The 11,529-nt window shown below is 55.7% G+C and overlaps 1 protein-coding gene and 1 non-coding gene across 3 annotated transcripts; one reads left to right on the top strand and one right to left on the bottom strand.

Annotated features, from left to right (window-relative positions):
* Positions 1-1,513: 1,513 nt before the first annotated feature.
* On the top strand, positions 1,514-11,506 carry SCN1B (sodium voltage-gated channel beta subunit 1). Of its 2 annotated transcripts, none has more exons than XM_060084989.1 (6): positions 1,514-1,696; positions 3,366-3,532; positions 4,195-4,435; positions 10,113-10,173; positions 10,752-10,823; positions 10,911-11,506. In XM_060084989.1, the coding sequence occupies exons 1-5, from the start codon at positions 1,657-1,659 to the stop codon at positions 10,816-10,818; spliced, it is 576 nt and encodes a 191-aa protein (XP_059940972.1). In that variant the 5' UTR covers positions 1,514-1,656; the 3' UTR covers positions 10,819-10,823; positions 10,911-11,506. The 2 variants fall into 2 exon arrangements, with proteins under 2 accessions (XP_059940972.1, XP_059940971.1); XM_060084988.1 differs by having other exon boundaries at positions 10,032-10,173.
* LOC132481039 (U6 spliceosomal RNA) lies at positions 6,920-7,026 on the bottom strand. Its single transcript, XR_009530746.1, has one exon. It is a non-coding gene; the product is annotated as a U6 spliceosomal RNA (small nuclear RNA).
* Positions 11,507-11,529: the final 23 nt, after the last annotated feature.

Genomic DNA, 11,529 nt, shown 5'->3' with positions numbered 1-11,529 from the left:
CAGAGCCTCCCCCCTCATCCTCTCCATTTAGCAGACAAGCCCCCTGCCATTGCCTGGCAGGATTCCAGATCCACCTGAAACCAGCTGCATGACCCTAGGCAAGGGAGTGGCTCTCTCTCAGCCTCAGTTTCCCTGTCTGTAAAATGCGGATTAATAATAGAAGTGCAATAAATGTTTGGGGAGGTAGAAGTGAATCCAGCATACCAGAAGGGCTCCGTGCTTGGCGGTTATTTATTCATTTGATGAATATTTATTGAGCACTTACAATGTGACAGGCACAGTGGAAGGTGCTGGAGACACAGTGGTGCGCAGGACAGTGTCCTCACCCTGGGGGAGCTTGTTTTCCAGGGTTGGAGGGACAAGCAGTGAATGGAGAAAAACTATATAAAGAAGAGTATAATGTCAGGTAGTGACAAGTGCTGTAGGAAAAAAAAAAAAAACAACTAGTAAAGGAGGTCAAGTAAGGGACTGCGGAGGCATTTTGTCCTGAGTGGACAGAGGACCTGATGAAGGTGACATTAGAGCCGAGAGCTGCCGGAGGAGAGGAAGTGAGCCCCTTGGTCACCTAAGGGAAGAGTGGCCCAAGCAGAGGTGAGCAAGGGTGAAGGCTCTGAGGTGGGAATGAGCTCGGTGTATTGGGAACAGCAGGGGCCTGGACAGCAGCGGGGAGTGGCTGGGAGAGGGGAGTAGAAGATGACGTCAGAGAGAAAGAGGGTAGCGGGGTCTTGAAGGGCCTTCCGCTTGAAACATGGCACCTTAAATCCCCAGAGCCGACTTTCTGGTTTGGATCCAGGGTGCCCATCCTGCTTGAGAGGGGTCTGGAGTATTATGGGTAGCCCTAGTCTGACACCCCCCCATGCCCACTTGGGTTCCCACACAGTGACCTCCAGGCCGGAGTGCCAGGGGTCTGAGGGGGAGGTCACTTGGAGGTCCCAGCCAAGTTCCCCTCGAGATCCCATGGGGATGACCTCCATAATTTGAAGTCCGAAGCTCTGCCCTCAACCGATCTCCAAACCCTCTTGTAACTCTGAGGGTGACCTCTCCCAGACTCCAACACTGGGGCTCCCCGGAGTCTGCAGGGGTCGGACAACCAGACCACGCGCCCCACGCCCGAAGCCGCGGTCCCTGCGCCACCGGGAGAGGCCGGTGCAGCGGGCGACTCCCGGGCCGCTGCGGCAAAGGCTGGGCAGCCGCGCCCTCCCCCCGCGGTGATTCATCCCGCCCCCTCCCTCTCCCTCTCCCTCCTCCCTCTCTCTCTCCCTCCTCCCTCCCGGGGCCACCGCCGCCGCCGCCGCCGCTGCAGTGCGCAGGAGACCGCGGCCCGCGCCCAGGCGCGCCGGAGCTGGAGCGGGGCCGGGGTCCGCGCACCTGGCGAATGTGTTCGGCTGCGCGCGCCAGCGCAACAGCCCGAGCAGCGGCCGCCGCCCACGCGGCGGCGGGGATGCCCGGACACCGGGCTCCGGGGCTGGGCCCCCGGCGGTAACCGGAGCGGGGGGGCCGAGCCCCCCCTCCTCCCCCCCTCGCCGGTCCCAGAGCCGCAGCTGCTGCGCCCGCGCGCTCCCGGGGACATTCTGACCGCCGCCGGGTCCCGCCGCCTCTCGCCCCGCTGTTAATACCGGCGGCCCGGGAGCGGGGCGCAGCGTGCGCAGCGCAGCCATGGGGACGCTGCTGGCCTTCGTGGTCGGCGCGGCACTGGGTGAGTGCGCTGGGGGCGCGCGCGGCGGGGGGCACAGCTGGAGCACTGGCCGGGCGGCGGGATTCGCGCGCTGGACTCCCGGCCGCGGGCGGGGGCCGCCCTCACCCCATCCCCCGGCCCGGCTAAGTCCTCTTCAGAAGTTGTGCGCGCGGGCAGCGGGGTTCCGGAGGGCGCGGAGGTGCGGGTGGGCGCGAGCGGGCGGGGGCCGGGCTGGCACAGGTTGGTGGCTGCGGGCGCCCAGCCGGGGGCGAGGAAACGCGGAGTCAGCTGCTCCCGGAGCCCCGCAGGCTGCAATGTGACACCCACAGCCGCGGGAGGTGGGGGTTGGGGCGGGGGTGGAGGCGGCGCCCGGAGATTGGGACGGAGAGAAGGAGAGACTGGGAGAGATGGAGACGGAAGGAAGGGGCGAGAGACACAGAAGAACTCCTGAGCGCTCCGCTGGGAGACTGGAGAGATGGAAGTAAGGGGGGAGCCAAGAGAGAGGGATGCAGAGTGTGCCTGAGAGAGACTGAGGAGAGAGAGTTAAGAATCTGAGAGGTGGAGCGAGGAAAAACTTGAGCGAGGCAGAAAGAGATGGAGACACAGGTAGACACAGGAAGAGATGGAGTTTAAAAAGGACAGAGAGAGGTGGAGTGAGAGAGCGAGAGGCCGGGAGAGCGTGTCTGAGCCTGGGAAAAGGACACAAAGTGGTGGGACCTTTAGAGAGACCCCTAAGAGAGAGAAAGAGGGGGAGACAAAGACAGAGGCGTTCAGGGAGATGGAAAGAGACAGCAGAGGAGGAGGGCAGGAAACCCCAAGATTAACAGCGGAAAGAATCAGGGACAAAGGAAAAGCCCCGGAGCTGGAGAGACATAGCATTAGCTAGTGAGCAGGAAGGAGGTGGCAGGTAAGAATGTGGAGGAGGGACTCAAACGGACTGAAATCCGGTGAGGGTGCAAAGGCCCTGGGGCAGGAAAGCGCTCTGAGGGTTTTGAGAAGCTAATAGGAGGTGGGATTGGCTTCAGGAAGTGAGGAGCCTGAGAGCAGAGGGGGCTGAGGCAGAAGTTGGGGGGGCGGTGGACGACAGGAACTTATGGGACTGGGGAGCGGGGCTGGAGTGTGGGTTTGCCTTGGTTCCCGTGCCCACCTCCTTCTCAGGCCTTGCCTTCTCCCAACCCATTTCTCTGGGGCTGGCTGGTCTTACAGAGCAATAATGGTAGAACTGACACTGCCACCTTGAACTTCTAACACAGCTGGAAATCTGGTCCCACCACCTACACGCTGCAGTATTTTGGGCAAGTGGCCTTCTGAAGAAGGGGTACTTGGGTAGCAAAGACTCTGAGCTGCTACTGGCCACAGTAACAGCCCTGTTGATTGGCGGTGTCCTGTGTGGCAGGCCCCTTGCGACCTTACCTACCCTAAAGAACCTGCCCAGCAACCTCCAGAAGCAAAGACGATCGATTCCCTCACCATTCACAAAGGGAAACTGAAGATCAGAGAGGATGAGGGACTTGCCAAGGGCACGTAGCAGGCGGCAGGGCCAGGCTCAGCATCTGGTTCTGGCCATTCCTGATCATTATTGAGGGGAAACAGATGGTTTCCGAGGGGCCCGAGAACTAACAGCCAGCGAGCCTGGCGTTGCCAAGGGTGATGGGTGCCCCGGCTCAACCTGAGCCTGCTGTCCCCGCAGTGTCCTCAGCCTGGGGAGGCTGTGTGGAGGTGGACTCAGAGACCGAGGCAGTGTATGGGATGACCTTCAAAATTCTGTGCATCTCCTGCAAGCGCCGCAGCGAGACCACTGCTGAGACCTTCACGGAGTGGACCTTCCGCCAGAAGGGCACAGAGGAGTTTGTCAAGGTGTGTGGGAGCCTGGCAGGGTTGTGGAGGGTGGGCGTCTGTGTGGGAGTTGGTGGGGGCAGGGTTCCGGTAGGGGTTGGTTGGTTGTTTGCAACAATGTGCTATTACTGATGACCTGGATCCAAATTCCAGCTCCACCATGACCGACTGGTGACCTTGGGCAAGTCATTGAGCCTCTCTGAACCTCCGTTTCTGCCTCCGTAAAGATGGGGGGCAGGTGGTCTCTAGCTCTGAGGTTTGCATGAGGATTGATTGAGTTCCTGCACCTGGCCCATGGCACAAAATCAATGTCATTGCCATTATTTAGTACGAGCAAAAATGTCTCAGATGGTCATTATAGAAGGAAACTGAACTTTTTTGACCTCCTTTTTGCTATGTGTATTTTGAATTACATATGAGGGGGCGCCATAAACTTTGAGGACCTGCTGGAGAATTGGGGTCTACAGCAGCCAGCATCAGGCTGCCTCTCTCCCCGCCTGGGGAGCATATCTGGGGGCCGGAGAAGAATGGTAGAGAATGAAGGCCAGGAATGCCGCGTGGAGGCTCGGGAGGATAACTGAGGAACGCATGGGTCAGCATGTGTGTGTGTCAGGGCTCGGGACAGAATAGAGGTCTTGGTGGGGGACGTGGCCCAGCGGTGACCCCGCCCCCACTGCCCCCAGATCCTGCGCTATGAGAACGAGGTGCTGCAGCTGGAGGAGGATGAGCGCTTTGAGGGCCGTGTGGTGTGGAATGGCAGCCGGGGCACCAAGGACCTGCAGGACCTGTCCATCTTCATCACCAACGTCACCTACAACCACTCGGGCGACTACGAGTGCCACGTGTATCGCCTGCTCTTCTTCGACAACTACGAGCACAACACCAGCGTCGTCAAAAAGATCCACCTTGAGGTGGTGAACAAAGGTGAGTGAGGCCCATGGGCAGCCAGATGGAGGGACAGATGGCGAGTAAGGGACGGGTTGGCTCCGCGCCTGGGCAGCGGGGGCGGGGAGCAGCACCTCCTTCCTGGAGTCCAGCTCTGGCCTCCATTTCCCTTCAGCCACGGGGAGGTCACAGCGGGCCTGTCCCGTGGAAGTGCTGGGTGCATAACTCAGCTCTCCCACCTGCGCTGTGTGACCTCCAGGCGGGTGCCTCCCTGTCTCTGAGCCGAAGGATCGTCCTGTAGCAAACAGGATGATAATAGTATCTGCCTCTCCTGGTGTTGTTGGAACCATTCTTTTTTTTTTTTTTTTTTTTTTTTTTTTTTGCGGTACGCGGGCCTCTCACTGTTGTGGCCTCTCCCGTTGCGGAGCACAGGCTCCGGACGTGCAGGCTCAGCGGCCATGGCTCACGGGCCCAGACGCTCCGTGGCATGTGGGATCTTCCCGGACCGGGGCACGAACCCGCGTCCCCTGCATCGGCAGGCGGACTCTCAACCACTGCACCACCAGGGAAGCCCGGAACCATTCTTATGTCACAGGGAGGTGGTGAGGATTGAGTGAGATGCTGGGTGTCAGTTGCTGGTGTGTCTGTCACAGCAGGGCCTCAGCACACGGGGGCAATGGTGATGGTGCGTCTGATTGTCAAGTGGCCTCAGCCCTGCCTCCCTCTGTCACGTGGGGCAGGAGATAGGAGAGTGTCTCCTAGAGCAGTGCTCCTCGTATTTTACTGTGTGCACGAACCACTTGGCAGTCTTGCTGATGTGTCAATCCTGACTTAGCAGATCTGGGTTGGGCCCAGGATTTCATCTCCAATAAGCTCTCAGGCGAGGCCAAGGCTGCAGGTCTGGGCCCACACTGAGCAGCAAAGATCTAAGGTGTTGTTGAACCATTTCATCGTTTTGGCTTCAGCTGCCTTGAACCCTTTTCCTGAACTATCTTCTGATTGGGTGTAAATTGGAATTTTCCAGGGCCCTATGGCCCATTGGCTTAGAGAGTCAGGGAGGTATCCCAGACCTTGGGCCACCAAAGAGCAGGGCAAGTGAGTCCCGAGGGGCCTGCAGTGCACACACATCATCACGGGCAATGTGCATTGGCCCACCCTTCCCTGAGAGGGGTGCTGGCTTTAGCGCCTTACATGGAGTCCATCATTGAATCCTCCCACCCACACTGTGGGGTAGAGGCTCTTCCTATCCCCATTTTACAGATGGGGAAATCGAGGCTCAGGGAGGTAAGATTACATAGCCAAGGTCGCAGAGCTGGGACCTGGATTTGAACCCAGCCAAGCCCGTGTGACTGTTGTTTCTGTTCTTGGCATGATTCACTATACTCTGTCAGCCAGAGCCTGTGGGTTTCTTTTGATAATTAGCATTTTTAAGTGTATTATCAAAGTGATCCAGCAGAATTCAATTCAGGAGACAAGTCTGAGTGACTCTTTGGCATAGGTCACTATGCTGAGTGGGCAGTCGCCCATGGATGTAGATGATGGAGCCCTGCCCGTGTGAGTTGGGGGGACAGCTGTAAAAAGACACCCCAAATACTGTGGCTTAACAAAATCTCTGTCAGTCCTGTCTCTCAAATCTGTGTTGAGGTGAAGGGTCAGGTGGTGGGAAGGCTCCACGATGCCCGTCAGGCACCCAAGTTCTTTCCACCTTGTGGCTCAGCCCTTGCTCACAATGCCGTCCTCACCTGCATGGTGGAGGCTGGACTCACGCACACCCGTGACCTAGTAGAGTCTCTGTTTTTTAACATTATCTACCACATTATACTGCCTCCCAGAGCCTGTGTTCAATTTTTTTTTTTAAATATTTATTTATTTATTTGGCTGCGCTGGGTCTTAGTTGTGGCACGTGGGATCTTCGTTGCTGCATGCAGGATCTTCGTTGCGGCATGTGGGTTCTTTTTTTTTAGTTGCAGCATGCGGGCTCTTAGTTGTGGCATGAGGGATCTAGTTCCCTGACCAGGGATGGAACCCGGGCCCCCTGCATTGGGCGCACAGAGTCCTAACCACTGGACCACCAGGGAAGCCCCCCAGAGCCTGTGTTCTTGTATTTACGTAATGTAGAACTCTTTCTGTTATCTTCCCAGAGCCTGTATTTTCTGCATCCTCCACCATATCCCAGTATTTTTTATCCACCACATTATGGTACTGCTTTTTTAACATTACTCACTGTAGTGTAATATTTTATATTATACTCTATGCTATACTGTTTCACAATACCAAACGTATAACTTTTTATCATAATCTATCATACCAGAGTATTTTTAATGTTATCAACCATATTATCACATTTTTATCATTAGCCACCATGCTATAGTATTCTAAAATATTATCAATCATACTGTAGTATTTAAAATTTTTACTTGGTATATATTCATCATCACCAATCATACTGTAGTATTTTTTTAAAGAAAATTTTATTTTATATATCACTAGCCATGAATTTGTCATTAGTTATTACGGCCGCCAAAAAATATGGAACACTTCATGAATTTGCATGTCATCCTTGCACAGGGGCCATGCTAATCTTCTCTGTGTCATTCCAGTTTTAGTACATGTGCTGCCAAAGTGACAACATACTGTAGCATGGATATATTTTTTTAAGTTTATTTTATTTTATATATATTTATTTATTTATTTATTTATTTTTGGCTGCGTTGGGTCTTCAGTGCTGTGCATGGGCTTCCTCTAGTTGTGGCGGGCAGGGGCTACTCTTTGTTGTGGTGCATGGGCTTCTCATTGCGGTGGCTTCTCTTGCTGCAGAGCAGGGGCTCTAGGTGCGCAGGTTTCAGTAGTTGTGGCACGTGGGCTCAGTAGTTGTGGCTCGCAGACTCTAGAGCGCAGGCTCAGTAGTTGTGGCGCATGGGCTTAGCTGCTCCGCAGCATGCGGGATCTTCTTGGGCCAGGGCTCGAACCCGTGTCCCCTGCATTGGCAGGCGGATTCTTAACTACTGCGCCACCAGGAAAGTCCCAGCATTGCTATTTTTAACATTACATATCACTCTACAGTATTTTTTTCATTCCCTATGATATTATTGTATTGTTAGCATCACTGGCCGTGCTGTATTCTTTTTTATTGTAATCCACTGTCTTACTGCAGTTTCAACATTGCCCATCATTCTGTATTGCCTCCTGGTAATGATCCCTCAGCAATGAACTGAGTCATTTCCAAATGAGGGGCAGTGGGCGCTGGTGGTGAGACCTTCACTGACCTGGCAGGGGTGCAGAAGATGGTAGGAAGCACCTGGGGGTCCCCCACCAGGGATGGGGCTGGCAGCTGGGGACAAGCTGGCTAATTCTATTTGGACACACCCGGTATGACGGGAGCAGGTGTTGAGGTGAAGCAGTCACTGAGGCTGGCGAGACATCTGGCCTGCAAAGGTGCAGGCTGGGCTTCAGATCTGGGGGCTGCCTGTGTGGGCAGGCAGGTGAAGCTCTCAGAAGATTTGGGGTTTTTGAAGAAATCAGAGGTCTCCCTAGAGAAGGTGCCTCTGCCTCTCAGTGTGACCCCTCCGCCTCAGTTCCTCATCTGTAAAGTGGAGGAGTCCCACCTCCTGAGATGTCTGTGTGGGTCCATGAAGACTGCACTGGACATATCCCAGCCATTTCCAAGTTTCTCTTTGGCTGGGGAAGCTTTCCAGAGCAGATGAGAGCTCGGATCCTACAGTCGGTTACACTTAGGGTTGAATCCTGGCTCTGAGTGCAGTCCTGGCTGTGCATCCTTGCCCAGCACTTTGCCCCCTCTGGGCCTCAGTGACCTTGTCCTGCAAATGGGCTACAGAGCCATACCTGTCACTGTCCTAATCTGATTGGGAGAGGAGGAGATACCAGATTACCTAAATCCGTTTGGTCATTGAGTTCCAGGAGCAGGGGTGAGAATTCCGATGATTGAGCTTTATCCAACATATATTCAACTCCGTGTGCTTCCGGAGGTCAGCTGACGTGGGAAGCCTGGACTGTCTGTATCCTTGGGGTTGTTTCAAAGAGTCAGAGAGATGCTCAGATAAAGAATTTAGCACAGAGCCTGGCTGAGAGCATGCATTCACTGCATGGGACACATTCATGGTATCTTTGGAGTGAAAGAACGACGAACCCTGTCCCCAGCTCCTCCTGCAGGGAAGCAGGGGAGAAGCATCCAGCCCTGCACCCCCCTTCCCTGTAGTCCAGAAAACATTGGTGCCATCTGCACCGGGTGTAGCAGCAGAAAGTGCCCGCTCCCAGGGGAGGAAGACTACATGGGAACAGCGGGGAAAATGAGATCCTGACCATCCAGAAGGAGGGGGCCAGGGACGAGGGGTGGACACTTGCGAAATCCGGCCGAGGACGCCACAGTGGCCTTCCACTCTGGTCCCCTGGCTGAACGCGCTCCCTTTACAGTTTAAATTTAGGCTCAACGAAAGGAAGCTGGTGTTGGCAAGAGCCAGGGCTGCGGAAAGGATAGAGCGTTTCCAGAAAACGTCAGCGAATAGCCAACACTTACGCGGTGCTGACCGTGGGCACGTCCACGCATGTTACAGATGTTAACTCATTTTCTCTTCCCAGCAACCCTGTGAGAAGGCATGAGTATTATCATCCTTATTTTACAGAAGGAGAATAGAGGCCCAGAGAGGTGGAGTCATTTGCCTGAGGTCACACAGCTAGTAAGAGGCAGAGATAAGATTTGAACCCTGACAGTCTGGTCTCAGAGCCCCTGCTCTTAACTACTGTGCTGTACTGCCCCAATAATAACAGTAATAATATTAATAATAGTAAACGTGTATCAAATGCTATGTATATGTCAAGTACTATTCTAAGGATTTTTAGAGCTTAATTCTCACAACACTCCCATGAAAGAGATATGTGATTATCAACTTTTTAAAATCATTTTTTGTTGTTGTTATTTTTATTTGGGGATTTTATTTTATTTATTTATTTTTGGCTGCGTGGGGTCTTCGTTGCTGCGCTCAGGCTTTCTCTAGTTGCAGCGAGTGGGGGCTACTCTTCGTTGCGGTGCGTGGGCTTCTCATTGCAGTGGCTTCTCACATTGTGGAGCACAGGCTCTAGGTGCGTGGGCTTCAGTAGTTGTAGCTCGTGGGCTCTAGATTGCAGACTCAGTAGTTGTGGCACGTGGGCTTAGTTGCTCCACGTCATGTGGGATCTTCCTGCACCAGGGATCGAACCCGTGTCCCCTGTATTGGCAGGTGGATTCTTAACGACTGCACCACCAGGGAAGCCCTCCACTTTTTATAGATGGGGAAACTGAGACCCAGAGAGGTTGAGTCACTTGCCCGAGGTCACACAGCTGGCAAGTGGTAGAGCCAGGATTTGAACCTGAGTCTTCTCCTTGTAGAGCTACAGCTCTTGGGCACCTACAACCACCTGAATGACACAGAGGACTCTCGAGTCACACAGGGAGGCAGGTTGAGGGTGATCCCGAAGCCCGTCCAAGGCTGGTTATTGAGAATCACAGTAACAGCGATGACTCTAGGGAAGCAGCCTGGCCTTATTTGCAGACCAGGACCAGGGAGGTCAAGCCACTTGCCCAAGCTTGCAAGCTCAAGGCACACTCAGGCTGCCACCTGACCCTGCCTGGCCCCTGCAGCCAACAGAGACATGGCGTCCATCGTGTCTGAGATCATGATGTACTTGCTCATCGTGGTGTTGACCATATGGTTCGTGGCAGAGATGGTGTACTGCTACAAGAAGATCGCCGCTGCCACGGAGGCTGCTGCACAAGAGAACGCGTGAGTGGGGTCGCTGAGGAGGGGGAGAGGCAGCCCAGGACAGCCAGTGCTTCCCAGAGGGGAGCGTGAGCTGAGTGGGGAGGTGGGCAGGGGAGCAGCCCAGGATGCCATCTGCCAGTCCTCCCCAGAGGGGACCATTTGGTGTCAGAGATGGGATGAGGTCCCAGCCCCTCCCCCCTCAGACTCTCAGCCCCCACTTCTGTTAGGACCCAGGGTTCGGGCCCAGCATCCTCTGCCCCAAAGATACAGGACTCCAGGCCCTAGCCCTTTTCCCCCCCAGGACCCAGGAATCTGAACCCCCCAGTCCCTGCTCCCTCAGACTCAGACTCCAGGCCCTCAACCCCTTTCCCTGCTAGAACCCAGGAGTCTAACCCCCCAGGTACCTCCTCCCTCACATTCAGGACTCCAAGCCGCAGCCTGGGCCTCTTTTGGATCCCTGGGATCCAGCCAGCCAGCCCCCTCTTCTCTCTGACTGGAGCCCTGTGCACCTGGGACAGAGACCTCAACCCTCCTTGGCCTCTGGGGGGTGGGCCAGACCGACGGTGGGGTTGCTGTACCCCTCACCTTTGCCCCCACAGCTCGGAATACCTGGCCATCACCTCAGAAAGCAAAGAGAACTGTACGGGCGTCCAGGTGGCCGAATAGCCCCGGTAAGGTGGCTGGGCAGGCAGGGGCCGGAGGGCCTGGGAGGTGTCAGCCGTTAGGTGCCTGATGCCCTGTCTCTCCCTCACCTTTAGGCCCTGGGCTCCGCCTCAAGGAAGAGCCAGCCCTAACAGGGAACATCCGGGTACAGCCTGCCCCCAGTGGGGGTTGGCCATTCCTGGGCCTCCACAAGCCTCAGAGTCCTGCCAACGGAGCCTCCAGGGCGGGAGGGGGCAGGGGGCTTGGCTCACACCCCTAATCCAGCCTTCCTCCTCCTGCCCCATCACCCGCCCGCGCCGTGCATGATGGGTAAAGCAATACTGCCGCTGCCCCCATGCCTGCTTCTGCTGCCTGTTTGGGAGGGGGCGGTGAGGTGGGGGCAGCGGCTCCGCACCCCTCTTTCTTGCTGATTTGCACACATTGGCCGCTTTGGACACGCACTACTGGGGCCCAGCCCCTCCCTGCCCCCTCCCCGCCCGGTGAGGGTTATGATGGGCTGGAACAGCTTGGGACAGGGGGTTCTGGGACCCACTCCGACCCCCGGCGACACTTCCTCTCCTGCTTCCTCTGGCTGGACCTGGGGTCTCCTCTCCCTGTGATGCACTCTCGCCCCAGCACAACCCGCCGTCTCTCACCAGCCTTGGATTGTGGCCACTTCGAAAGGGGCCCATTCAGCCTCGACTCTCTTTACACAAGTAGTTTTGTTCATGAAAT

Source organism: Mesoplodon densirostris, chromosome 19, assembly GCF_025265405.1.
Source record: "Mesoplodon densirostris isolate mMesDen1 chromosome 19, mMesDen1 primary haplotype, whole genome shotgun sequence".
Classification (NCBI taxonomy): domain Eukaryota; kingdom Metazoa; phylum Chordata; class Mammalia; order Artiodactyla; family Ziphiidae; genus Mesoplodon; species Mesoplodon densirostris.
Note: the sequence above shows the minus strand (reverse complement) of the source record. Positions and strands in the feature narration are given on the sequence as shown.